Below are 26,780 nucleotides of genomic sequence, written 5' to 3'. Positions count from 1 at the left end.
GCTGCCGTCTATGGGGTCACACAGAGTCGGATATGACTGAAGCGACTTAGCAGGGCCTTGTTGGTCATCCATTTTAAATACAGCAGTGTGTACCTGTCAACCCCAAATCCCCTATCCCTCTCCCCTCCCCTCCCCACAGTAACCATCAATTCTTTCTCGAAGGCTGTGAGTCTGTTTCTGTTTTGTAAATAAGTTCATCTGTATATTTCCCCCACCCCAACCCCGTTACCCCTCTGGAGGAATTCCTCAGTCATCTGAGGGGCTGTCTCACAGGCGAGTCCTCAGAAAATCCCACAGTGAATCTGAAGCCCACAGCTTGCACCTTGTGCGTTTTTATTGATATTTCAGTCGACAGGAACAATTTTGTTCTTGGCTGAGTTGGGTCTCCTTTGTAATGTGTGGGCTCTTCCTGATGTCTGGACTCTTGGTTGGATGTGTGGGCTCTTCCTGACGTCTGGACTCTTGGTTGGATGTGTGGGCTCTTCCTGACGTCTGGACTCTTGGTTGGATGTGTGGGCTCTTCCTGACGTCTGGACTCTTGGTTGGATGTGTGGGCTCTTCCTGACGTCTGGACTCTTGGTTGGATGTGTGGGCTCTTCCTGACGTCTGGACTCTTGGTTGGATGTGTGGGCTCTTCCTGACGTCTGGACTCTTGGTTGGATGTGTGGGCTCTTCCTGAGGGGGCGTGCAGTCTTTCTCTAGCTGTACCATGAAGGCTTAGCTGCCTCTTAGCATGTGGGATCATAGTTCCCTGACCAGGCATCAAACCTATGGCCCCTGCATTGCAAGGCGGACTCTTAATCACATGACCAGCAGGAAAGTCTTGACAGAAACAACGTTGGTATCTTTTCCTGGGACAGTGTTGCTGAAACTCAGCCTCTGTTCCCTGGTGCCAAACAGCAATGTGCAGAGTTCTGAGTGAAGCAGAAACGAGTAGCTTTAGTTGCTTGACCAGACAAAGGAGGCCAGAGTGGGCTACTGCCTTGGAGACCATGTGGCCCATGCTGGACAGGGTAGTGAGAGGGTTTATAGTGTTCAGGGAGCAGGGTGTGGTCAGCGTGCACAGTTCTTGGATCAATTGGCATCAAAGTGAAGTTTCAAGCATCATCAACCTTCTTGTTTCAACCAGTCTAGGATCTTTGTTCTTGTGGTCAGCGGTTTTCATTTGGAGGGGGTCTTCTTCCTGTAAAAACCCCTTAGGAATGTGTGTCAGGCCTTTGTCTATACCTTTATCTATACCTTTCAGGGAACTGTGAGTTCAGTGATTCTGTAATATGGTAGAATTTTATTCTAAATTGTTACCTGTTCCCTAACCCAACAGTTATTCTTTGTTTCCACATCTTCACATTTTCCAATCATTAACTCTTGAGTCAGCATTTTACTTCAAAAGACAAGGGCACAGGGGTTTGCACAGTTTCAGTAGATGTTGCAAGAAAGGATACTGATACCAGTCAATTTTTCTCTTTTAATTTTCTATGCTGCATTATGTGTGTGTGTGTGTGTGTGTGTGTGTGTGTGTGTGTGTGTGTATGTAAATGGCTTCTCTAGTGGCTCAGTGGTAAAGAATCCGCTTTCAACGCAGGAGACTCAGGTTTGATCCCTGGGTTGGGAAGATCCCCTGGAGAAGGAAATGGTAATCCAAACCAGTATCCTTGCTGGGAAATCCCATGAACAGAGCTACCTGGGGGGCTACAGTCCATGGGGCCACAAAAGAGTCAGATATGACTTAGTGACTAAACAATAACAACACCTTTATAGATAGATAGAGAAATGTATAGTGTATTTGTATAATATATTTCATGTGATTATAATATAAGGCTTAAGAAATGACCTGAGATAGGAGGATCTTCAAAGATCTACTTAATGGACAGGTCACTCTCCAGCCAATTAAAAAGTCATAGAAAGTCAGAGGGGAAAAATTCATCATAAAGCCCACAAAATATTACAACACGTCTGGCAAACTGGAAAGAGTTAATGATCTAAGAGTTCCAGGAAGACCAATGTAGAAAAGCATGCAACTAAGTATAAATCATGACAAGGATGGTGAAAGCATCCAGGAACCGACAGCTGGGTACCTGGTCTGTTTCCTACTGAGGAAACAAGGAAATTCTGGGACGTATTTGAGCACAGAGACTGAATCTGTCTTGTTCACCACCCATCACTGCTTGCTCAGAGGTCAAGCCATTTCATCGCCCTTCATTACACTGTATTTTCTCTCTGTTGGCTCCTCCAGCCACATTCTGCATTTGTTCAATGCTCTCTTGTGTTCAGGGCAGCTTTACAGAGGCACAAAGTTCCATTGGTTCCAGCCGTTGGGCACAAAGATACTCTGCATGTTGGAGCACACTTTTTGCATGATGTGATTGGCCTTGTCTACGTGGGAATACAAGGGAAAGCCAAGTTTGTCCAGAGTCTGGACCTGGACACAGGAGATGTAGGAGATGAGCCCCTGGGCCCGGTACTCAGGCAGGGTGCCTGCCATCCGCAGCTCTCCCGTCTGGTCCATCAGCATCCAGGACACAGGGGCCCCCTCGGGCCCCAGTAGGCATGTGCTGGGGAAGGTCTGGATACAGCGCTCGATGAACCTCCGGCTCCTTTCATTGCCACCGAAATACCAGAGTTTATTCACCAAGACAGCATGGGCAGGATCCAGGGTTGAGAGTGTCAACATCTTTTGGTGGCTATTGGGAATTAAAAGAAAGAATAGCCCATAACATCGAAATGGCATTCAAGCCCTTGTGTCCCTGTCCTTTGAAGTCAAAGCCTTTTACTTTAGCCTCCCAGGCTTCCCCAGAATCTCAAAGGACTATCTCAAGGGTTCATGGTCAACGGGGCTCCCCTGGTGGCTCAGTGGTAAAGAATCCACCAGCCGATGCAGGAGATACGGGTTTTGGTCCCTAGCCGGAACAGTTAAGGCTTTGTGCCACAAATATGGAACCCACACTCTAGAGCTCATGGGCAACTACTGAGTCCACACACTCTAGAGCCACACTCTGCACAAAGAGAAGCCACTGCAATGAGAAGCCTGTGTACTATGATGACAGAGTAGCCCCCAGTCACCACACTGGTGGTGAGAGAAAACCTGCACAGCAACAGTGACCCAGCACAGCCAAAAATAAATAATTAATAAAATCTTTTTTTTTTTTAGAGTTAATGGAGAGACCAAATCATGATGGAGGAATAGAAGGACAAGCACTCATCTCCTACTGCAAGAGCACCAAAATTTCAACTAGCTTTTGAACACCATTGACAGGAGGACACTGAAACCCACCAAAAACAGGTTGCCCATGCTGAAGAAGTGGAAGTTGAATGGTTCTATGAAGACCTACAAGAGCTTCTAGAACTAACACCCCAAAAAAGATGTCCTTTTTATTATAGGGGACTGGAATGCAAAAGTAGGAAGTCAAGAGCTACCTGGAGTAATAGGCAAGTTTGGCCTTGGACTACAGAATGAAGCAGGGCAAAGGCTAACAGAGTTTTGCCAAGGGAACACACTGGTCATAGCAAACACTTTCTTCCAACAACACAAGCGATGACTCTACACATGGACATCACCAGATGGTCAACACTGAAATCAGATTGATTATATTCTTTGCAGCCAAAGATGGAGAAGCTCTATACAGTCAACAAAAACAAGACCAGAAGCTGACTGTGGCTCTGATCATGAATTCCTTATTGCAAAATTCAGACTTAAATTTAAGAAAGTGGGGAAGACCAGTAGGCCATTTATGTATGTATGTTAGTCGCTCAGTCATGTTCGACTATTTGCAACCCCACGGACTGTAGCCCACCAGGCTTCTCTGTCCATGGAATTCTCCAAGCAAGAATACTGGAGTGGATTGCCATTCTCTTCTCCAGAGGAACTTCCCAACCCAGGAATCGAACCCTGGTTTCCTGCATGGCAGGCAGATTCTTTACCGTTTGAGCTACAGGGAAGTCTCTAGGCCATTCAGGTATGATCTAAATCAAATCCCTTATGATTGTACAGTGGAAGTGAGGAATAGATTCAAAAGATTATATCTGATAGACAGAGTGCCTGAAGAACTATGGACTGTACAGGAGGCAGTGATCAAAATCATCCCCAAGAAAGAGAAATGCAAAAACCAAAATGGTCATCTGGGGTGGCCTTACAAACAGCTGAGAAAAGAAGAAGAGCAAAAGGCAAAAGAGAAAAGGAAAAATACACCCACCGGAATGCAGAGTTCCAAAGAATAGCAAGGAGAGACAAGAAAACCTTCCTCAGTGGTCAATGCAAAGAAATAGAGGAAAAGAATAGAATGGGAAAGACTAGGGATCTCTTCAAGAAAATTGGAGATACAAAGGAAACATTTCAAGCTAAGATGGGCACAATAAAGGACAGAAACAGTAAGTACCTAACAGAAGCAGAAGAGATTAACAAAAGTTGGCAAGAGTACATAGAACTATGCAAAAAAGGTCTTCATGACCCATATAACCACAAAGGTGTGATCACTCATCTAGAGCCAGACATCTTGGAGTACAAAGTCAAGTGGGCCTTAGGAAGCATTACTATGAACAAAGCAAGTGGAAGTGATGGAATTCCAACTGAGTTATTTAATATCCTAAAGTATTATGCTGTGAAAGTGCTGCACTCAATATGACAGCAAATTTGGAAAACTCAGCATTGTCCATAGGACTGGAAAAGATCAGTTTTCATTTCAATCCCAAAAAAAGGCAATGCCAAAGAATGTATAACCTATCACACAATTGTACTCATTTCACATGCTAGCAAGGTAATGCTCAAAATCCTTCAAGCTAGGCTCTAACAGTACGTGAACTGAGAACTTCCAGATGTAAAATCTGGATTTAGAAAAGGCAGAGGAACCAGAAATCAAATGGTCAACGTCTGTTGGATCATAGAAAAAGCAAGAGAATTCCAGAAAAACATCTACATCAGCTTCATTGACTATATTAAAGCCTTTGACTGTGTGGATCACAACAAACTTTGGAAAATTCTTCAGATCAGATCAGATCAGTCACTCAGTCGTGTCCGACTCTTTGCGACCCCATGAATCGCAGCACAACAGGCCTCCCTGTCCATCACCAACTCCCGGAGTTCATTCAGACTCATGTCCATCGAGTCAGTGATGCCATCCAGCCATCTCATCCTCTGTCGTCCCCTTCTCCTCTTGCCCCCAATCCCTCCCAGCATCAGAGTCTTTTCCAATGAGTCAACTCTTCCCATGAGGTGGCCAAAGTACTGGAGTTTCAGCTTTAGCATCAGTCCTTCCAAAGAAATCCCAGGGCTGAACTCCTTTAGAATGGACTGGTTGGATCTCCTTGCAGTCCAAGGGACTCTCAAGAGTCTTCTCCAACACCACAGTTCAAAAGCATCAATTCCTCGGCGCTCAGCCTTCTTCACAGTCCAACTCTCACAGCCATACATGACCACAGGAAAAACCATAGCCTTGACTAGATGGACCTTTGTTGGCAAAGTAATGTCTCTGCTTTTCAATATGTTATCTAGGTTGGTCATAACTATCCTTCCAAGGAGTAAGCATCTTTTAATTTCATGGCTGCAGTCACCATCTGCAGTGACTTTGGAGCCCAGAAAAATAAAGTCTGACACTGTTTCCACTGTTTCCCCATCTATTTCCCATGAAGTGATGGGACTGGATGCCATGATCTTCGTTTTCTGAATGTTGAGCTTTAAGCCAACTTTTTCACTCTCCTCTTTCACTTTCATCAAGAGGCTTTTGAGTTCCTCTTCACTTTTGGCCATAAGGCTGGTGTCATCTGCATATCTGAGGTGATTGATATTTCTTCCAGCAATCTTGATTCCAGCTTGTGCTTCCTCCAGTCCAGCATTTCTCATGATGTACTCTGCATATAAGTTAAATAAACAGGGTGACAATATACAGGCTTGACGTACTCCTTTTCCTATTTGGAACCAGTCTGTTGTTCCATGTCCAGTTCTAAGTGTTGCTTCCTGACCTGCATACAAATTTCTCAAGAGGCAGATCAGGTGGTCTGGTATTCCCATCTCTTTCAGAATTTTCCACAGTTTATTGTGATCCACACAGTCAAAGGCTTTGGCATAGTCAATCAAGCAGAAATAGATGTTTTTCTGGAACTCTCTTGCTTTTTCCATGATTCAGCGGATGTTGGCAATTTGATCTCTGGTTCCTCTGCCTTTTCTAAAACCAGCTTGAACATCAGGAAGTTCACGGTTCACATATTGCTGAAGCCTGGCTTGGAGAATTTTAAGCATTATTTTACTAGCATGTGAGATGAGTGCAATTGTGCGATAGTTTGAGCATTCTTTGGCATTGCCTTTCTTTGGGATTGGAATGAAAACTGACCTTTTCCAGTCCTGTGGCTACTGCTGAGTTTTCCAAATTTGCTGGCATATAGAGTGCAGCACTTTCACAGCATCATCTTTCAGGATTTGGAAAAGCTCAACTGGAATTCCATCACCTCCACTAGCTTTGTCCATAGTGATGCTTTCTAAGGCCTGCTTGACTTCACATTTCAGGATGTCTGGCTCTAGGTCAGTGATCACACCATCGTGATTATCTGGGTTGTGGAGATCTTTTTTGTACAGTTCTTCTGTGTATTCTTGCCATCTCTTCTTAATATCTTCTGTTTCTGTTAGGTCCATACCATTTCTGTCCTTTATCGAGCCCATCTTTGCATGAAATGTTCCTTTGGTATCTCTGATTTTCTTGAAGAGATCCCTAGTCTTTCCCATTCTGTTGTTTTCCTCTATTTCTTTGCATTGATCACTGAAGAAGGCTTTCTTATCTCTTCTTGCTATTCTTTGGAACTCTGCATTCAGATGCTTATATCTCTCCTTTTCTCCTTTGCTTTTCGCTTCTCTTCTTTTCACAGCTATTTGTAAGGCCTCCCCAGACAGCCATTTTGCTTTTTTGCATTTCTTTTCCATGGAGATGGTCTTGATCCCTGTCTCCTGTACAATGTCATGAACCTCATTCCATAGTTGATCAGGCACTCTATCTATCAGATCTAGGCCCTTAAATCTATTTCTCACTTCCACTGTATAATCATAAGGGATTTGATTTAGGTCATACCTGAATGGTCTAGTGGTTTTCCCTGCTTTCTTCAATTTAAGTCTGAATTTGGCAATAAGGAGTTCATGGTCTGAGCCACAGTCAGCTCCTGGTCTTGTTTTTGCTGACTGTATAGAGCTTCTCCATCTTTGGCTGCAAAGAATATAATCAATCTGATTTCGGTGTTGGCCATCTGGTGATGTCCATGTATAGAGTCTTCTCTTGTGTTATTGGAAGAGGGTGTTTGTTATGACCAGTGCATTTTCTTCGCAAAACTCTATTAGTCTTTGCCCTGCTTCATTCCATATTCCAAGGCCAAATTTGTCTGTTACTCCAGGTGTTTCTTGACTTCCTACTTTTGCATTCCAGTCCCCTATAATGAAAAGGACATCTGTTTTGGGTGTTAGTTCTAAAAGGTCTTGTAGGTCTTCATAGAACTGTTCAACTTCAGCTTCTTCAGCATTCTGGTTGGGGCATAGACTTGGATTACTGTGATATTGAATGGTTTGCCTTGGAAATGAACAGAGATCATTCTGTCGTTTTTGAGATTGCATCCAAGTACTGCATTTTGGACTCGTTTGTTGACCATGATGGCTACTCCATTTCTTCTGAGGGATTCCTGCCCGCAGTAGTAGATATAATGGTCATCTGAGTTAAATTCACCCATTCCAGTCCATTTCAGTTCGCTGATTCCTAGAATGTCAACATTCACTCTTGCCATCTCTTGTTTGACCACTTCCAATTTGCCTTGATTCATGGACCTGACATTCCAGGTTCCTATGCAATATTGCTCTTTACAGCATTGGACCTTGCTTCTATCACCAGTCACATCCACAGCTGGGTATTCTTTTTGCTTTGGCTCCATCCCTTCATTCTTTCTGGAGTTATATCTCCACTGGTCTCCAGTAGCATATTGGGCACCTACTGACCTGGGGAGTTTCTCTTTCAGTATCCTATCATTTTGCCTTTCCAAACTGTTCATGGGGTTCTCAAGGCAAGAATACTGAAGTGGTTTGACATTCCCTTCTCCAATGGACCACATTCTGTCAGACCTCTCCACCATGACCCGCCCATCTTGGGTTGCCCCAGGGGCATGGCTTAGTTTCATTGAGTTAGACAAGGCTGTGGTCCTAGCGTGATTAGATTGACTAGTTTTCTGTGAGTATGGTTTCAGTGTGTCTGCCCTCTGATGCCCTCTTGCAACACCTACTGTCTTACTTGGGTTTCTCTTACCTTGGGCATAGGGTATCTCTTCACGGCTGCTCTAGCAAAGCGCAGCCAATGCTCCTTACCTTGGACAAGGGTTATCTCCTCACCACCGCCCTTCCTGACCTTCAATGTGGAATAGCTCCGTATCCCACCCCTAGCCCTAGCGCCTACCTCCTAACCCTATGCTCCTAGACCCTGCCTGGGATTCGAACTCCTAACCTACAGACCTGCCTGCCTACCTGACTCTACCTGCTATGCTACCACAACTAGCTTGGAAAATTCTTAAAGAGGTCTGAATACCAGACCACCTTAGCTGCCTCCTGAGGAACCTGTATGCAGATCAAGAAGGAACAGTTAGAACGAAACATGGAATAACAGACTGGTTCAAAGTTGGAAAAAGAGTATGTCAAGACTATATTTTCACCCTGCTCATTTAACTTTTATGTAGAGTACATCACGTGGAATGCCAGGCTGGATGAAGCACAAGCTGGAATCAAGAGTGACAGGAGAAATATCAACAACTTCAGATATACAGATGACACCACCTTAACGGCAGAAAGCAAAGAGGAACTGAAGAGCCTCTTGATGAATGTGAAAGAGGAGAGTGAAAAAGCTGGGTTAAAACTCAACATTAAAAAAACTTAAGATTATGGCATCTGGTCCCATCACTTCATGGCAAATAGATGTGGGAAAAGTGGAAAAAGTGACTGACTTTGTTTTCTTGGGCTCCAAAATCACTGCAGATGGTGACTGCAGCCATGAAATTAAAAGGTGCTTGCTCCTTGGAAGAAAAGCTATGATCAACCTAGACACCATATTAAAAAGCAAAGACATCACTTTGCCAACAAAGTGATGCATATAATCAAAGCTATGGTTTTTCCAGTAGTCATGTACAGATGTGAGAATTAGACCATAAAAAGGCTGAGTATTTAAGAGTTGATGCTTTTGAACTGTGGTGTTGGAGAAGACTCTTGAGAGTCCCTTGGACTGCAAGGAGATCCAATCAGTCCTTTCTGAAGGATATCAGAAGTCCCTGGGATTTCTTTGGAAGGAATGATGCTAAAGCTGAAACTCCAGTACTTTGGCCACCTCATGAGAAGAGTTGACTCATTGGAAAAGACTCTGATGCTGGGAGGGATTGGGGGCAGGAGGAGAAGGGGATGACAGAGGATGAGATGGCTGGATGGCATCACTGACTCAATGGACGTGGGTCTGGGTGAACTCCGGGAGTTGCTGATGGACAGGGAGGCCTGTTGTGCTGCGATTCATGGGGTCACAAAGAGTTGGACACGACTGAGTGACTGAACTGAACTGAACAACCAAGAATATGCTACCCAACGAGACTCTCATTCGTATTTCACGGAGAAATCAAAAGCTTTCCAGACAAGCAAAAGTTAAGAGAATTCAGCACCACCAAAACAGATTCACAGCAAATGCTAAAAGAGCTTCTTTAGGAAGGAAACTCAAGAGAAGGAAGAGACCTAAAAAATTAAGAAAATGACAATAGGGTCCTATCAATAATCACATTAAATGTAAGTGGATTAAATGCAACAACAAAAAGACATAGATTGGCTGGATGGATGCAAATCTGTGCATGTATCCACTTCCACTTACCACATCACTCTACTTAACCCCCCAAATTGTATGCAATTATTTTATACTCATAGATTAATCATGCTTCCATTGTGGCTTGCAAGTATAATTATCTTTTATTTTTAGTTTGGCTATTACTTGTGAAAACTGATAAACATCTTTTACTACCGTGATTATGTAGCTAGTGTTCATTTTAATACCATTGCATCATGATCGGTCAACAGAAAATAACAGACTTTATCACTAAAACTACCACTTAATAGAAAAACTTGTAATCACTTTTTAAAATCCAGCTGCATATCAGAATTATCTTGGAATTTCTTGGAAAACACAAATGTGCCCAAAGTTCCAGATGTGATTTTAATGAGCTGCCATCTTCAGAAACAGCTGGACTATATGATGTTTCACTTTTATCCAGTTTGTTTCACTTTTTCTATTTCATAGTCAGTGATCCCATTTCCATTCAATATCACAGTAATCCAAGTCTATGCCCCAACCAGAATGCTGAAGAAGCTGAAGTTGAACAGTTCTATGAAGACCTACAAGACCTTTTAGAACTAACACCCAAAACAGATGTCCTTTTCATTATAGGGGACTGGAATGCAAAAGTAGGAAGTCAAGAAACACCTGGAGTAACAGGCAAATTTGGCCTTGGAATATGGAATGAAGCAGGGCAGGGACTAATAGAGTTTTGCGAAGAAAATGCACTGGTCATAACAAACACCCTCTTCCAATAACACAAGAGAAGACTCTATACATGGACATCACCAGATGGCCAACACTGAAATCAGATTGATTATATTCTTTGCAGCCAAAGATGGAGAAGCTCTATGCAGTCAGCAAAAACAAGACCAGGAGCTGACTGTGGCTCAGACCATGAACTCCTTATTGCCAAATTCAGACTTAAATTGAAGAAAGCAGGGAAAACCACTAGACCATTCAGGTATGACCTAAATCAAATCCCTTATGATTATACAGTGGAAGTGAGAAATAGATTTAAGGGCCTAGATCTGATAGATAGAGTGCCTGATCAACTATGGAATGAGGTTCATGACATTGTACAGGAGACAGGGATCAAGACCATCTCCATGGAAAAGAAATGCAAAAAAGCAAAATGGCTGTCTGGGGAGGCCTTACAAATAGCTGTGAAAAGAAGAGAAGCGAAAAGCAAAGGAGAAAAGGAGAGATATAAGCATCTGAATGCAGAGTTCCAAAGAATAGCAAGAAGAGATAAGAAAGCCTTCTTCAGCGATCAATGCAAAGAAATAGAGGAAAACAACAGAATGGGAAAGACTAGGGATCTCTTCAAGAAAATCAGAGATACCAAAGGAACATTTCATGCAAAGATGGGCTCGATAAAGGACAGAAATGGTATGGACCTAACAGAAGCAGAAGATATTAAGAAGAGATGGCAAGAATACACAGAAGAACTGTACAAAAAAGATCTCCACAACCCAGATAATCACGATGGTGTGATCACTGACCTAGAGCCAGACATCCTGAAATGTGAAGTCAAGCAGGCCTTAGAAAGCATCACTATGGACAAAGCTAGTGGAGGTGATGGAATTCCAGTTGAGCTTTTCCAAATCCTGAAAGATGATGCTGTGAAAGTGCTGCACTCTATATGCCAGCAAATTTGGAAAACTCAGCAGTAGCCACAGGACTGGAAAAGGTCAGTTTTCATTCCAATCCCAAAGAAAGGCAATGCCAAAGAATGCTCAAACTATCACACAATTGCACTCATCTCACACGCTAGTAAAGTAATGCTCAAAATTCTTCAAGCTAGGCTTCAGCAATATGTGAACCATGAACTTCCTGATGTTCAAGCTGGTTTTAGAAAAGGCAGAGGAACCAGAGATCAAATTGCCAACATCTGCTGGATCATGGAAAAAGCAAGAGAGTTCCAGGAAAACATCTATTTCTGCTTGATTGACTATGCCAAAGCCGTTGACTGTGTGGATCACAATAAACTGTGGAAAATTCTGAGAGATGGGAATACCAGAACACCTGATCTGCCTCTTGAGGTATGCAGGTCAGGAAGCAACAGTTAGAACTGGACATGGAACAACAGACTGGTTCCAAATAGGGAAAGAAGTTCGTCAAGGCTGTATATTGTCACCCTGTTTATTTAACTTCTATGCAGAGTACATCATGAGAAATGCTGGACTGGAAGAAACACAAGCTGGAATCAAGATTGCCAGGAGAAATATCAATCACCTCAGATATGCAGATGACACCAGCCTTATGGCAGAAAGTGAAGAGAATCTAAAAAGCCTCTTGATGAAAGTGAAAGTGGAGAGTGAAAAAGTTGGCTTAAAGCTCAACATTCAGAAAAGAAGATCATGGCATCCGGTCCCATCACTTCATGGGAAATAGATGGGGAAACAGTGGAAACAGTGTCAGACTTTATTTTTCTGGGCTCCAAAGTCACTGCAGATGGTGACTGCAGCCATGAAATTGAAAGATGCTTACTCCTTGGAAGGAAAGTTATGACCAACCTAGATAGTATATTGAAAAGCGGAGACATTACTTTGCCAACAAAGGTTCGTCTAGTCAAGGCTGTGTTTTTTCCTGTGGTCATGTATGGATGTGAGAGTTGGACTGTGAAGAAGGCTGAGTGCTGAGGATTGATGCTTTTGAAGTGTGGTGTTGGAGAAGACTCTTGAGAGTCCCTTGGACTGCAAGGAGATCCAACCAGTCCATTCTGAAGGAGATCAGCCCTGGGATTTCTTTGGAAGGAATGATGCTAGAGCTGAAACTCCAGTACTTTGGCCACCTCATGCGAAGAGTTGACTCATTGGAAAAGACTCTGATGCTGGGAGGGATTGGGGGCAGGAGGAGAAGGGGATGACAGAGGATGAGATGGCTGGATGGCATCACTGACTTGATGGACGTGAGTCTGATGAACTCCAGGAGTTGGTGATGGACAGGGAGGCCTGGTGTGCTGCGATTTATGGCGTCGCAAGGAGTCGGACACGACTGAGTGACTGATCTGATCCGATCCCATTTCATTCAGCTTATGGTTTCCAATTTCTCCATCTCTGTTTTTTGTTGTTCTTTCTCTAGCGTTTACCAAGTGTAGTAGAAAATCTTTCCTATACTACATATACATCTATATACATTCAGTTCAGTTCAGTTCAGTTCAGTCGCTCAGTCGTGTCCGACTCTTTGCGACCCCATGAATCGCAGCACGCCAGGCCTCCATTAAGCATGATATATATATTTTAGAAAACATGAAGTTTTGCTGAGATAAATATTTGACATTTTTGGTTCTATTTGTTTGACTAGGTATGAATAGAATGTTAGATTTCTAATTTATATTCACTCAAAATTTTGATATAGTTTCATATATTCCGGCATCTAGTATTATTGCTAAAAATCTAGAAAGTTTATTATTTTGTGACATTTAAAAAATTTGAATGAGGCTTGAAACTTCTAATTCAATTCTGAAAATATAAATAGGTATTATGTTGTAAAAAAACAACAGGAGATTAACATATAATACAGTATTATTAAAGTATAGATTTTATTCAAATTTTACAAAATTTTATGCTAGTGTCTATTATTTATTTTCATACCTTATTCTAGATTCTACATTGCGTTTAGTTGCACTGAGTAGCTTCAGCTGCATGCAATGAACTTTGATAAATTCCCTTTTTATTCTTTTACTAATATTTTCTAATTTTCCTTGTCATGGTTTCTTAGATACACTCATCATATAAAAGTGGACATTTAATTTCTAATTACATGGGTTTTTAAAATTATCCTTGATATTAAATATTAATTTCTTATTTAAATGCTTTCTTCTCTGCAATCAACCTCTGTGTTTTTTCAGTCTTTTAACCTTTTTGAGGCTTTCAATGGCTAAGTCAAAGATCTCTCTCAGTAAATGTCCCATTGCATTTGAAAACATGTGGGTTATTTTCAAACTTCTTTAGATATTGATTTTGAACATGATTCCACAGTGAGAAGAGAACAGACTCTGTACGATTTCAATACCTTTAGACCATGAAACTTTCTCACCTTGTTATATATCCCTGGATATGTCCCACTGTCTCCTCGTTTATAGTCTGTGGGAACTTGAATGGAATTTGTACCCTGCTGCTGTGTGAAAATTGTATAAATCTTAATTATGTTGAATTGGTTTATAGTGATTTTCAGGTCTACTATATCCTTCTAATTTTGTGTCTATTCATTTAGTAATTTTTAATAGTTTGATGTTGAAACTCCAACTAAAAATCTTAGTTTATCTACTTAAAAAAATTACTTGTAATATATAGTGGCACAATAGGTAACTTTGTTCTGTACTTTCCAAGTCCTCTGTAAATGTGTCATCGTACTGTCATAATTTTAAAAATAAAAACAATTTTTAAAGAGTTAATGATTAGGATCTGTGCAGCCACAGAAACAGAACAGCTGTTGACTTAGAAACTGTTAACAGTTTAGACTACAGCCTGGCCACGTAGCCGAATCAGGGAAGTGACATATAGATAAAGGCCTGATGCACATTCCCAAGCCGTCTTTACAGGAAGCAGACCCCCTCCAGATGAGCACTTCTGACCACAAGAACATAGACCCCAGACTGGTCAAAACCAGAAGGTTGATTTTGCTTGTAACTTCACCTGATGGCAACCAGAGAACTGCGCACAAGGCAATCGTGCTCTCTGCAGCCCTCCTGCTCACACTGCCTTAGAACCCCTTCCCTGAAAACCATTGAGGAGTCGAGTTGTTTGAGCTCGAGCTGCCCATCTGACCCTGGACACACTGCTCCCCTCACCCCATATAAGGAACCAGCTCCCCACCCTCAGCAAGCAAGCAAGGGAAAGCGTTGCTGGTTTTCACCCCCACCTGCTGCAGCAGGGCGTCAGTGAAGCTCTGCCTGAATTTCTTGTCGGGCTTCTAATCAATGTCTGTCACTTGGAGAAGGCCAAGCACCCTGGTCAGTATCAAAGTCACGAGTCAAGGAATGCCCAGAGCCACCAGGAGAAGAAGCAAGGATGGATTCTCTCCTAGGGGCTTTGAAGGGAACATAGGTTTGCCAACTCCTGGACTTGGGATCCTGGCCTCCACAACCAGAAGGATAACTTTCTGCTGTTTGAATCCATCCCAGTCCGTCGTGTCTTCTTGTGACCGTCTTAAGAGACTAATGCGCTGGCTGCTTCAGTGGTAACAGATATGACGTTTTTGGTTCTGTTTTGTTTTATCCTGCCATGTGGCTTGTGGGTGCGATCTTAGCTACTTCTCAGACCAGAGGGACTAAACCTCGGCAGGCAGTGGAAGTGCGGAGTCCTAACTGCTGGACCGTCAGGGATTCCCCAGAGCAGACTCTGTCAGACTTACCTGGGTTTGTGTTTACCACCATCGCCTGACACATTTTTTGCCTCCAGCAGAGAAGTAGCCAATTTCTTTCCGGACTCAGAGGCCATATAGAGAAAGCACTGTGTCTGCTTGACCTTGCCTGATTTAGTAGCTGCAAGATTTTTTATCACGTCATCCAGGCTGGACTGTGAACCTAGATGGAGGAAATGCAGAATCATATGACATATCATTGATCATTTAAACGTCAGGAAAAAGCTGTCCGATGACTGCAAGGTTTGTGGGTTTCGAATGATTAAAGTTTGTGGGTTTCCATCATGAAAAGACCTCTATGGGATAATAGTAAGTCACTCTCACATTTAAAAGAAATTCATTTGCAAAGTTGAAATAGGGACACAGACATAGAGAACAAACATGCAAACTCCAAAGGGTCAAAGTGGAGGATGGGATTAACTGGGAGATTGGGGTTGCCGTATATGCAGTACTATGTATAAAATAGATGACTAACGAGAGCCTACCATAGAGCACAGGAAAGTACTCGGTGCTCTGTGGTGATCTAAACAGAAAGGAAATCCAAAAAAAGGGGGTGATACGTGTGCATACATACGGCCCAGAAACTGACGCAGCAGTATAAAGCAACTAAACTCCAATTAAAAAAATTAAAACTGGGATAACACTACAATTCCTGAACACATCAGAGTACAGGTATGCTCATCAAAGGAGATGAGGTGAAGATAATAACCAGCATTTATTGAATTTATTTAACAATTCTATGCTGTAGGTTGTTGCTATAATGGTCCCAGTTTTTTCTTCTTCGCTTTCTGGACTGTTTTCTGCTGACCTGACTTCTGGGATTGGCTGTGAAACTTGTTTGGGCCAATGGAGCAATGGCAAAGGCGACTGAATAAGAAGCTTGAAAAGTGACTATGTGTGAAGTTTGCCTTTTCTCTCTGCTCTTAAGAACCTTGGGTGACTTCTGTATATCACCCAAGCCACTTCACTGGCACAGCCAGTAGCCAGTACGGACGAAGCCAGCGTTAACAGCCAGCCTCCAGATTGTGGCTAACTTAGTCCTGCCAGTTCATGGACAACCCCCAGCTGACTGCAGTCACATGGGGTGAACCCAGAAGAGACCAGTGGGAGAATCACCCAGCTGAGTCTCGTACAAACTGCTGACCCACAACATGTGAGCTAATGAGCGATTGTGTTTTGCAGTCACTACTTTGGGGTGGTTTCAAAACCTTACTGATAAAACCAGGCATAGGGCCATTTCTTATTCAAGATCTCACTTAATCTTTAAATAGCCCTATGTTTGGGGGACTACAATAATTGCTATTTTTACTCATCAGAAGGCTGATCCACAGAGCTGTTGTTCCTTGTCTTAGACCACACAACTACTAACAGGCCTAACAAGCTCACAACTTCAGCTAATCTGACTCCAGAGAACACATTTTTTTTTTTTTTTTGGCTACATTGTAAGGCTTGTGGGATCTTAATTCCCTCACCAGGGATCGAACCTGGGTCCCTGGCAGTGAGAGCACAAAGTCCTAACCACTGAAAGCCAGGGAATTCCCAAACATATTTGTAGTCACTAAATTCCTCCTCTGTAAGTATGATATATTGACACCATGGAAGTGAGGCAGAACGGAAGCTCTGCTCCCATATCATCAATCCTGGAATAAACCATGAATTTTTGTTGTTGTTCAGTTGCTAAGTTGTGTCTGACTCTTTACGACCTGTGGACTGTAGCACGCCAGGCTCCTCTGTCCTCCACTATCTCCCAGAGTTTGATCAAATCCATGTCCATTGAGTTGGTGGTGCTTTCTAACCATCTCATCCTCTGCCACTGTCTTCTCCCTTTGCCTTCAGTCTTTCCCAGCATCAGGTCTTAATTCCAATGAGTTGAATCAGGTAGCTGTGAATTTTTAACTATTAAGAAATTCTATTGCTCACGATTTCCTGTGTAAACCCCATACACAACAGTCTTTAAGTTCTAATTCACTACTGTTGGAGGAGGTCATCAAGAAGACCTGTCGCCCTTGACTCCGGAGGCAACTGGAGGCTTCCCCCTCCCTCCACTGTCCTTGGAACAGGTGTTCCACTTGCCTTCCAGAAACTGCTCCAAGGACACAGCCTTGAGATAGAAATGTGGTGTTCACATATCTGGATTGGGCACATGATTAAACCCAGATAAGGCCACTATATACGTTTTTAAGATTTTTGCAGGCAGATGAGGGGATTCCCTCGTCCTGCAGTCTCCCAGGACAAGCCTGGAGGTAAGTTCTCCTGCTTATTAACTTGCCACCCGCCAGTCTGGAGTGTCTGGGATTGCAATAAAGATGTAGAAGGCGTGTGTGTGCGTGAGTGTGTGAGAGGGAGTGTGTGAGTGTTAGTCACTCAGTCATGTCAGACTCTTGCAACCCCATGGACTGTAGCCCACCAGACTCCTCTGTCCCTGAAATTGTCCAGGAAGAACACTGGAGTGGGTTGCCATTCCCTTCTCCAGGGGATCTTCCTGATGCAGTGATCAAACCCAGGTCTCCTGCATTGCAGGCAGATTCTTTACCTTCTGAACCACCCAAGAAGCCTGCTATGGAGGATACAGGGGTGTCACTCCAGAGGTAAAGGGACCCTACATATCCGACACAGGAAAGTCCAGCAGCCTGCCCACATCCTGGCCCCTTACTTTGAATCTGCAGATGTTGCTTCCAGTTGATGACTTCTGGCGAGCCAAGGAATTCCTGACATTTCTTAGGGTCCTTGGAGTAGACTTGATAAGTATTGGTGTAGTGATCAAGGTCATCTGTCATCTCCTGTTTGGGTCAGGAAAGTAGAATCCACCAAAATGCATCTACTTAGTGAATGCCATACTAGTTCTCAGTGTTCCGTTATATTATGATATTTTAAAAATACTAAAATATTAGCATTTTTTGTTGTATTGATTTTATTGAAGGATTATTTACATTATGAGATCAAGTCAAGAACTCCCTTATTCAATTAATAATTAAAAATGTCTTGAACACAACTACTTCCAACTCAGTTATTGCTCTAAATTTTCAAACCTAACAAAAATAATCTATTTAAAATTACTTTCCACCCCTCCACGAAACACATGAAGAAGCTTGCAAAGGGACTGAGAGCTGAATCTTGCTGTTTCCTGCTGCTCTTGAGAACGCTGAGGCTTCTGTGTGTGCCCAATCCACCTCCATAAGTGTGGTCAATAAACAGCAGAAACCAAGCCAGCAGCTATGGCCAGACTTGGGACTGCGACTTACCCAGTTCTGCCAGCTCAGTAAAATGACAATTGAGAAGCGAAATATTTGGCCAAAAGAATACACCCCGCTTTAGGGCAAAGATGTTTAGATTATGTGGGCTATGAACATGCTTTTATTGAAACAGAGACAGGCAACAGGTCAGACGATTCTTCTATACATTGTGAAACCAAGAAAAAGATGATGAAATCTACTTGCTTTCTTTAAAAAATACTCAAGGGCTTCTCTGGTGGTCCAGTTAAGACTCCATGCTTCCGCTGCAGGAGGCATGGGTTGGACTGGGGGGCATGTGTTCCATCCCTGGTTGGGGAACTAAGATCCCACATGCTGCACAGAATGGCCAAAAAACAAAAATCATGCTGTTGTAAAACCAACAAAAATCCCATCGGCAAACAAGAGTACTTACTCATTTAAGTGTATCTAGTGAAATTATTAAAACGGACACAGGAGGATAAAGGAATAGATAAGAGGAGAAACTTCCTTTACCTAGTGAAGAATCGGAAAGCTTTCCCCCCCTATAACTGGAAAATATGACACACAACTGCACTTCCAATTCAGCAAGGGTTACTTCTGATCAAACTGTATTTTTAAGAGTAACGCCACCAAAAATGTCCGTATAGGAGACCCCAGCCTCTGTCCCTCACAAAGATCAATAATTAGATCAATAATTAGGTCAATTTTGCCTACTACCCACACACATAGAAAAAGCTATGAGAGAGCCCTGGAGTCCTGCAACACAGGAGAATTAAAAAAAAAAAAAAATTGAGACTAGCTGCCCCCAAAGAGAAGAAAGACAGTCCCATTTCGCCTGCATCATCCCATTCACCAAGCCAGCATTGCCCAGTGCCAAGAGGGAACTCCCCAGCTAGAAAGAGCTCTCTCTCACCAAGAGAGGAAGTACAGGATGAAGGGGCAGCTTCTTCAGCCTTCTAGAGCACCACACCAAGGTCCCACTCCAGTTTCATCCCACCCAGACTGGCAAAACTGAGATAAATAGAGGTGGTTAGAAACGAGAAAGAAGTGCAGGGGCCACCAGTAGCAGCCATGTAATGGGGGTGATGCACAGTTCACCCTGACCTGCTCTGCAGGAAAAGCCAGCAGTTTTTGCCCCTGCAGAATTCAACAGTCAGCATCGGACCACCTGCAGACATCAACAAATTTTGCCCCACCAGTATTCACATACTCTGTCAGCCACCCTAGACCCTCCTCCCACCCTCCCCAACCGGCTCCTACCGGAACCAGGTCACCGAACCCACAGTCAGCTCTGCAGCTGCATGAATACAAGCTGACATCCACCACCCAGCACACGTTGGGGGCTGGCCCCTCCAGCTGTGTACTTGCGTGCCACTCAACAGGTGACTGTCACTGGCCTCCACTGCCATTCGCACAGTGAGAGACAGACTGTGCAGTCATGAGAGAGCCCATTCATAGCTAGGGTCCCCACAGCTGTCTGTGGGCCTGGATCGGGCCTGCACCCCTGCACTGACCTGCAGCTGACCCCCCCCAGCTGCCTGCCTGCATGCCCCCATCCCCAATTGCTGTGCCTTCTTGGCAAGACCCAGTAGACACTGTATTGAGTGCCAGTGAGGCCCCCCACGGCTGCCAGTGCGCCTGCAGTTGGTCCTGGCCCTGCTGCCTGCCAGGGCCCCCACCATCATGTGCCTGTTTGCAAACGGCCCAGCCACTACCCAAGAGTCTGCCGCTGGCCCCCACAGCTGTGTCTGAACACACCACCGATGGCAGCCACTACCACGCCTGCCCTGGCCCATAGCCACTGGACTTGGAGGCATCATTGAGGACCCCAAAAGCCTTGAAGCCACTGTTGGCCCCCCTGAAATGCTTACCAAGGATCACACAGCTGTCAGTGTGGATCCCAGTAGCCTGAGTGGAAAAGCCATCACCCCCTAGCCCTGAAGACCAGTGCCACCACAAGCCCCTGCACTCAGTGCCCTGCACCGCTAGACCTGGGGCCACAGCACGTGCTAGAGAGCCCCAGAAAGGCACTCAGTCATGTCTGACTCTTTGTGACTCCATGGACTACAGCCAAGTCTCTTCTGTCCATGAGATTTCCAAGGCAAGAATACTGGACTGGGTAGCCATTCCCTTCTCCAGGGGATGGAACTCGAGTCTCCTGCATTGCAGGCAGATTCTTTACTATCTGAGCCACCAGGGAAGCTCCTACCCATGAGAAAATTTTCCCTTACCAAAGTCAGTCCATAAAGTATGGAAGGTTGTTTCTTCAAAAGTTCAGGCACCTATGCAAGGATATAGGGCTCATAAAGAACCCGATGTGAAGAACCGACTCCTTGGAAAAGACCCTGATGCTGGGAAAGATTGGAGGCGGGAGGAGAAGTGGACAGCAGAGCATGAGACGATTGGCATCACCGACTTGATGGACATGAATTTGAGCAAGCTCCAGGAGTTGGTGATGGACAGGGAGGCCTGGTGTGCTGCAGTCCATGGGGTCACAAAGAGTTGGACACAACTGAACAACTGAACTGAAAAAATCAGGGAAATATGAAACCACCAAAAGAATACAGCAAACCCCAGCTCCAAAGCAATGATACCCAGGAATTTCCTAACAAAGAATTCAAAATAATTTTTCAAAAGATGCTCAGAGAGCTGTAAGAGAACACAGAAAAATAATTTAACAGCATCAGGACAACAATACAAGAACAAAATGAGACGTTCAGAGATGGAAAACATAAAAAAGAACCAAAGAAAACTTTTGAAAGTGAAGAATAGTAGGAGTACACAGAAGAATTCAGTAGAGCGCTTCGACAGCAATGTAAACCAAACAGAGGAGAGAATCAGAGCTCAGAGTTAGACCAAGTGAAATTATCTAAGTAGAAGAGCAAAAAGAAAAAGAATAAAAGACAGCGAGGAAAGCCTGTGTGACCTATGAAAGTGAAGTGAAAGTCATTCACTCGTATCTGACTCTGCCACCCCATGGACTATACAGTCCAAGGAATTCTCCAGGCCAGACTACTGAAGTGAGTAGCCATTGCCTTCTCCAGGGGATCTTCCCAACCCAGGGATTGAACCCAGGTCTCCTGCATTGCAGGTGGACTCTTTACCAGCGGAGCCACCAGGGAAGCCCATATGCCTTGAATACACCTAAATTAATTTCATGAAACTCCTTATCTATAGGATACCTCAAAAGAACCAATTTGTGAATTTATTAATTTCCAGAAGTAGAAGAGAGGGAAAGAGGGAAGAAAGTTTATTTAAAGAAATAATGACTGAGAACTTCCGAATTCTTTGAAGAAATTTGGATATACAAGTTTGAGAAACTAATAGGTCACCAAACAACTTAAAGAGGAACTCACTTAGATACATTAGAATAATATTGTTGAAAATCCCTTAAGGCGGCTATCAGTCGATGTCTCAGAGACCTTGCAAGCCAGAAGAAAATAGGGCAATATATTTAAAGTGTGGAAAGAAATAAACTGTCAACCAAAACTACTTTACCTGTCAAATTTGTTCTTCAGAGACAAGACAGACTTTCACTAACAAATAAAAACTGAAGAAATTCATCACCCAAAGTCTTGCCTTATAAGAAATGTCAAAATGGGAACAGTTCTCAGAACAGTTCCAAATAATCCTCTTAAAATAGGCAGAGGAATTGAATAGACATTTTTCCAAAGAAGATATACAAATGGCCAGCACATACATGAAAAAGTGCTCTATATCACGAATTAGCAGGTAAATGCAAATCAAGACCACATACACAGCAGAACGGTTATCATCAAAAAGACAAGAGATAACAAACATTGGGGCGGGGGGCAGTGGTTTGGAGAAAAAGGAACCCTCGTGCACTGTTGGTGGGAATGTAAATTGGTATAACCACTATAGAAATGGTATGGTGGTCTCCCCCCAAATTTAAAACAGAACTGTCCTAGGAATTGGGAATCCCATTCTGGGTGTGCATCCAAAGGAAATGAAAACAGGACCTGGGAAGAGACACGTGTGCTCCGTGCTCAACGCAATGTTATTCCCAATAGCCACGACATGGAGACAATGAATGAATGGACAGGGAACATGTGGCATGTCTGGCAGTGGAACATCAGTCAGCCTGGAGAAAGAAGCAAATCCTGCCATTTGTGATGCGTGGGTAGACCCTGTGTGCATTGTGCTACGTGAAATGGGCAGACAGAGGAAGGCATGATGGCTTCCGTGCGTGGATTTTAAAACACTTGATCACAGAAACAGAGGTTCCTAGAGGCTGGGGATGCCCAGGAACGGGCAGTGGGGAAATGTTGGTCAAAGTGCACAAACTTCCAGTTATAAGACAAATAAGTTCTGAGGATAAAAGGCAGAGAACGAGGACCATAGTTCAGATCAGATCAGTTGCTCAGTCGTGTCCGACTCTTTGCGACCCCATGAATCGCAGCACAACAGGCCTCCCTGTCCATCACCAACTCCCGGAGTTCACTCAGACTCACGTCCATCGAGTCAGTGATGCCATCCAGCCATCTCATCCTCTGTCGTCCCCTTCTCCTCCTGCCCCCAATCTCTCCCAGCATCAGAGTCTTTTCCAATGAGTCAACTCTTCGCATGAGGTGGCCAAAGTACTGGAGTTTCAGCTTTAGCATCATTCCTTCCAAAGAAATCCCAGGGCTGATCTCCTTCAGAATGGACTGGTTGGATCTCCTTGCAGTCCAAGGGACTCTCAAGAGTCTTCTCCAACACCACACTTCAAAAGCATCAATTCTTCGGCGCTCAGCCTTCTTCACAGTCCAACTCTCACATCCATACATGACCACAGGAAAAACCATAGCCTTGACTAGATGAACCTTTGTTGGCCAAGTAATGTCTCTGCTTTTGAATATGTTATCTAGCTTGGTCATAACTTTCCTTCCAAGGAGTAAGCGTCTTTTAATTTCATGGCTGCAGTCACCATCTGCAGTGATTTTGGAGCCCAGAAAAATAAAGTCTGACACTGTTTCCACTGTTTCCCCATCTATTTCCCATGAAGTGATGGGACCAGATGCCATGATCTTCGTTTTCTGAATGTTGAGCTTTAAGCCAACTTGTTCACTCTCCTCTTTCACTTTCATCAAGAGGCTTTTGAGTTCCTCTTCACTTTCTTCCATAAGGGTGGTGTCATCTGCATATCTGAGGTGATTGATATTTCTCCTGGCAATCTTGATTCCAGCTTGAGTTTCTTCCAGTCCAGCGTTTCTCATGATGTACTCTGTGTATAAGTTAAATAAACAGGGTGACAATATACAGGCTTGAAGAACTCCTTTTCCTATTTGGAACCAGTCTGTTGTTCTATGTCCAGTTCTAACTGTTGCTTCCTGACCTGCATACAAATTTCTCAAGAAGCAGATCAGGTGGTCTGGTATTCCCATCTCTTTCAGAATTTTCCACAGTTTATTGTGATCCACACTGTCAAAGGCTTTGGCATAGTCAATAAAGCAGAAATAGATGTTTTTTTGGAACTCTCTTGCTTTTTCCATGATCCAGCGGATGTTGGCAATTTGATCTCTGGTTCCTCTGCCTTTTCTAAAACCAGCTTGAACATCAGGAAGTTCACGGTTCACACATTGCTGAAGCCTGGCTTGGAAAATTTTGAGCATTACTTTACTAGTGTGTAAGATGAGTGCAATTGTGCAATAGTTTGAGCATTCTTTGGCATTGCCTTTCTTTGGGATTGGAATGAAAACTGACCTTTTCCAGTCCTGTGGCTACTGCTGAGTTTTCCAAATTTGCTGGCATATTGAGTGCAGCACTTTCACAGCATCATCTTTCAGGATTTGGAATGGCTCCACTGGAATTCCATCACCTCCACTAGCTTTGTTCTAGGCCCACTTGACTTCACATTCCAGGATGTCTGGCTCTAGGTGAGTGATCACACCATTGTGATTATCTGGGTCGTGGAGATCTTTTTTGTACAGTTCTTCTGTGTATTCTTGCCATCTCTTCTTAATATCTTCTGCTTCTCTTAGGTCCATACCATTTCTGTCCTTTATCGAGCCCATCTTTGCATGAAATGTTCCTTTGGTATCTCTGATTTTCTTGAAGCGATCCCTAGTCTTTCCCATTCTGTTGTTTTCCTTTATTTCTTTGCATTGATCGCTGAAGAAGGCTTTCTTATCTCTTCTTGCTATTCTTTGGAACTCTGCATTCAGATGCTTATATCTCTCCTTTTCTCCTTTGCTTTTCGCTTCTCTTCTTTTCACAGCTATTTGTAAGGCCTCCCCAGACAGCCATTTTGCTTTTTTGCATTTCTTTTCCACAGGGATTGTCTTGATCCCTGTCTCCTGTACAATGTCACGAACCTCATTCCATAGTTGATCAGGCACTCTATCTATCAGATCTAGGCCCTTAAATCTATTTCTCACTTCCACTGTATAACCATAAGGGATTTGATTTAGGTCATACCTGAATGGTCTAGTGGTTTTCCCTGCTTTCTTCAATTTAAGTCTGAATTTGGCAATAAGGAGTTCATGGTCTGAGCCACAGTCAGCTCCTGGTCTTGTTTTTGCTGACTGTATAGAGCTTCTCCATCTTTGGCTGCAAAGAATATAATCAGTCTGATTTTGGTGTTGACGATCTGGTGATGTCCATGTATAGAGTCTTCTCTTGTGTTGTTGGAAGAGGGTGTTTGTTATGACCAGTGCATTTTCTTGGCAGAACTCTATTAGTCTTTGCCCTGCTTCATTCTGTATTCCAAGGCCAAATTTGTCTGTTACTCCAGGTGTTTCTTGACTTCCTACTTTTGCATTCCAGTCCCCTATAATGAAAAGGACATCTCTTTTGGGTGTTAGTTCTAAAAGGTCTTGTAGGTCTTCATAGAACCGTTCAACTTCAGCTTCTTCAGTGTTACTGGTTGGAGCATAGACTTGGATTACTGTGATATTGAATGGTTTGCCTTGGAAATGAACAGAGATCATTCTGTCGTTTTTGAGATTGCATCCAAGTACTGCATTTTGGACTCTTTTGTTGACCATGATGGCTACTCCATTTCTTCTGAGGGATTCCTGCCTGCAGTAGTAGATATAATGGTCATCTGAGTTAAATTCACCCATTCCGGTCCATTTCAGTTCGCTGATTCCTAGAATGTCAACACTCACTCTTGCCATCTCTTGTTTGACCTCTTCCAATTTGCCTTGATTCATGGACCTGACATTCCAGGTTCCTATGCAATATTGCTCTTTACAGCATCGGACCTTGCTTCTATCACCAGTCACATCCACAGCTGGGCATTGTTTTTGCTTTGGCTCCATCCCTTCATTCTTTCTGGAGTTATATCTCCACTGGTCTCCAGTAGCATATTGGGCACCTACTGACCTGGGGAGTTTCTCTTTCAGTATCCTATCATTTTGCCTTTTCATACTGTTCATGGGGTTCTCAAGGCAAGAATACTGAAGTGGTTTTCCTTTCCCCTCTCCAGCAGATCACATTCTGTCAAATCTCTCCACTATGACCAGCCCGTCTTGGGTTGCCGCACTGGCAAGGCTTAGTTTCATTGAGTTAGACAAGGCTGTGGTCCTAGTGTGATTAGATTGACTTGTTTTCTGTGAGTATGGTTTCAGTGTGTCTGCCCTCTGATGCCCTCTTGCAACACCTACCGTCTTACTTGGGTTTCTCTTTACCTTGGCCGTGGGGTATCTCTTCACGGCTGCTCCAGCAAAGTGCAGCCATTGCTCCTTACCTTGGACGAGGGGTACCTCACCACTGCCCTTCCTGACCTTCAACGTGGGATAGCTCCTCTAGGCCCTTCTGCGCCTGTGCAGCCACGGCTCCTTGGACGTAGGGTTGGTCCTCCTGGCCACCGCCCCTGGCCTCGAGCGTGAGGGCATAGGGGTAGCTCCTCATGCCCACCGCCCCTGGCCTCGGGTTTGGGGCGTGGGGTATCTCCTCCCGGCCGCCGCCCCTGACCTCAGACGCTGGGTATCTCCTCTGGGCCGCTCCCCCCCCCCCGACCTCGGACATGGGGTAGCTCCTCTGGGCTGTTCCTGCGCTGTCGCAGTCTAGTACTCTCGGCCGCTGCCCCTGACCTCGGACGTGGGGTAACTCCTCTTGGCCGCCGCCCTTCGGGCATGGGGTTCTCCCGGCTTCTGCACCTGACTTCGGATGTGGGGTGGCTCCTCTCGGTCGTGCTTGGTGTACCCGTCGCAGCCGCCTGCGCTTTGGTGTGCCCGTCGCAGCCGCCTGCGCTTTGGCGCACCCGTCGCAGGACCATAGTTAATGCTGTATTATATGCAGTTGAGCATTGAACGAAGAAGGAGTTAGGGACCCCAACTCTCCACACAGCTGAAAATCTGCGTGTAACTTTACAGTCATCCTTTGTATCTGCTATTCTGCATCCACAGATTCAAACATCGTCAGATAGTGGAGTACTGTAGCATGT

At 44.0% G+C, this 26,780-nt stretch overlaps 1 protein-coding gene across 1 annotated transcript in view; it reads right to left on the bottom strand.

Annotated features, from left to right (window-relative positions):
• Nucleotides 1-918: 918 nt before the first annotated feature.
• Nucleotides 919-26,780, bottom strand: part of LOC102270337 (glycine N-acyltransferase) — a 39,885-nt gene continuing 14,023 nt past the window's right edge. The window contains exons 4-6 of the mRNA XM_005907374.2: nt 17,833-17,959; nt 15,171-15,342; nt 919-2,681 (exon numbers count right to left, since the gene is read on the bottom strand). Coding sequence (XP_005907436.1) covers nt 2,279-2,681; nt 15,171-15,342; nt 17,833-17,959 — 702 coding nt within the window. The 3' untranslated portion in view covers nt 919-2,278. The remainder of the gene's footprint in view (nt 2,682-15,170; nt 15,343-17,832; nt 17,960-26,780) is intronic.

This window comes from Bos mutus, chromosome 15, assembly GCF_027580195.1.
Source record: "Bos mutus isolate GX-2022 chromosome 15, NWIPB_WYAK_1.1, whole genome shotgun sequence".
NCBI classification, from domain to species: Eukaryota; Metazoa; Chordata; class Mammalia; order Artiodactyla; family Bovidae; genus Bos; species Bos mutus.
Note: the sequence above shows the minus strand (reverse complement) of the source record. Positions and strands in the feature narration are given on the sequence as shown.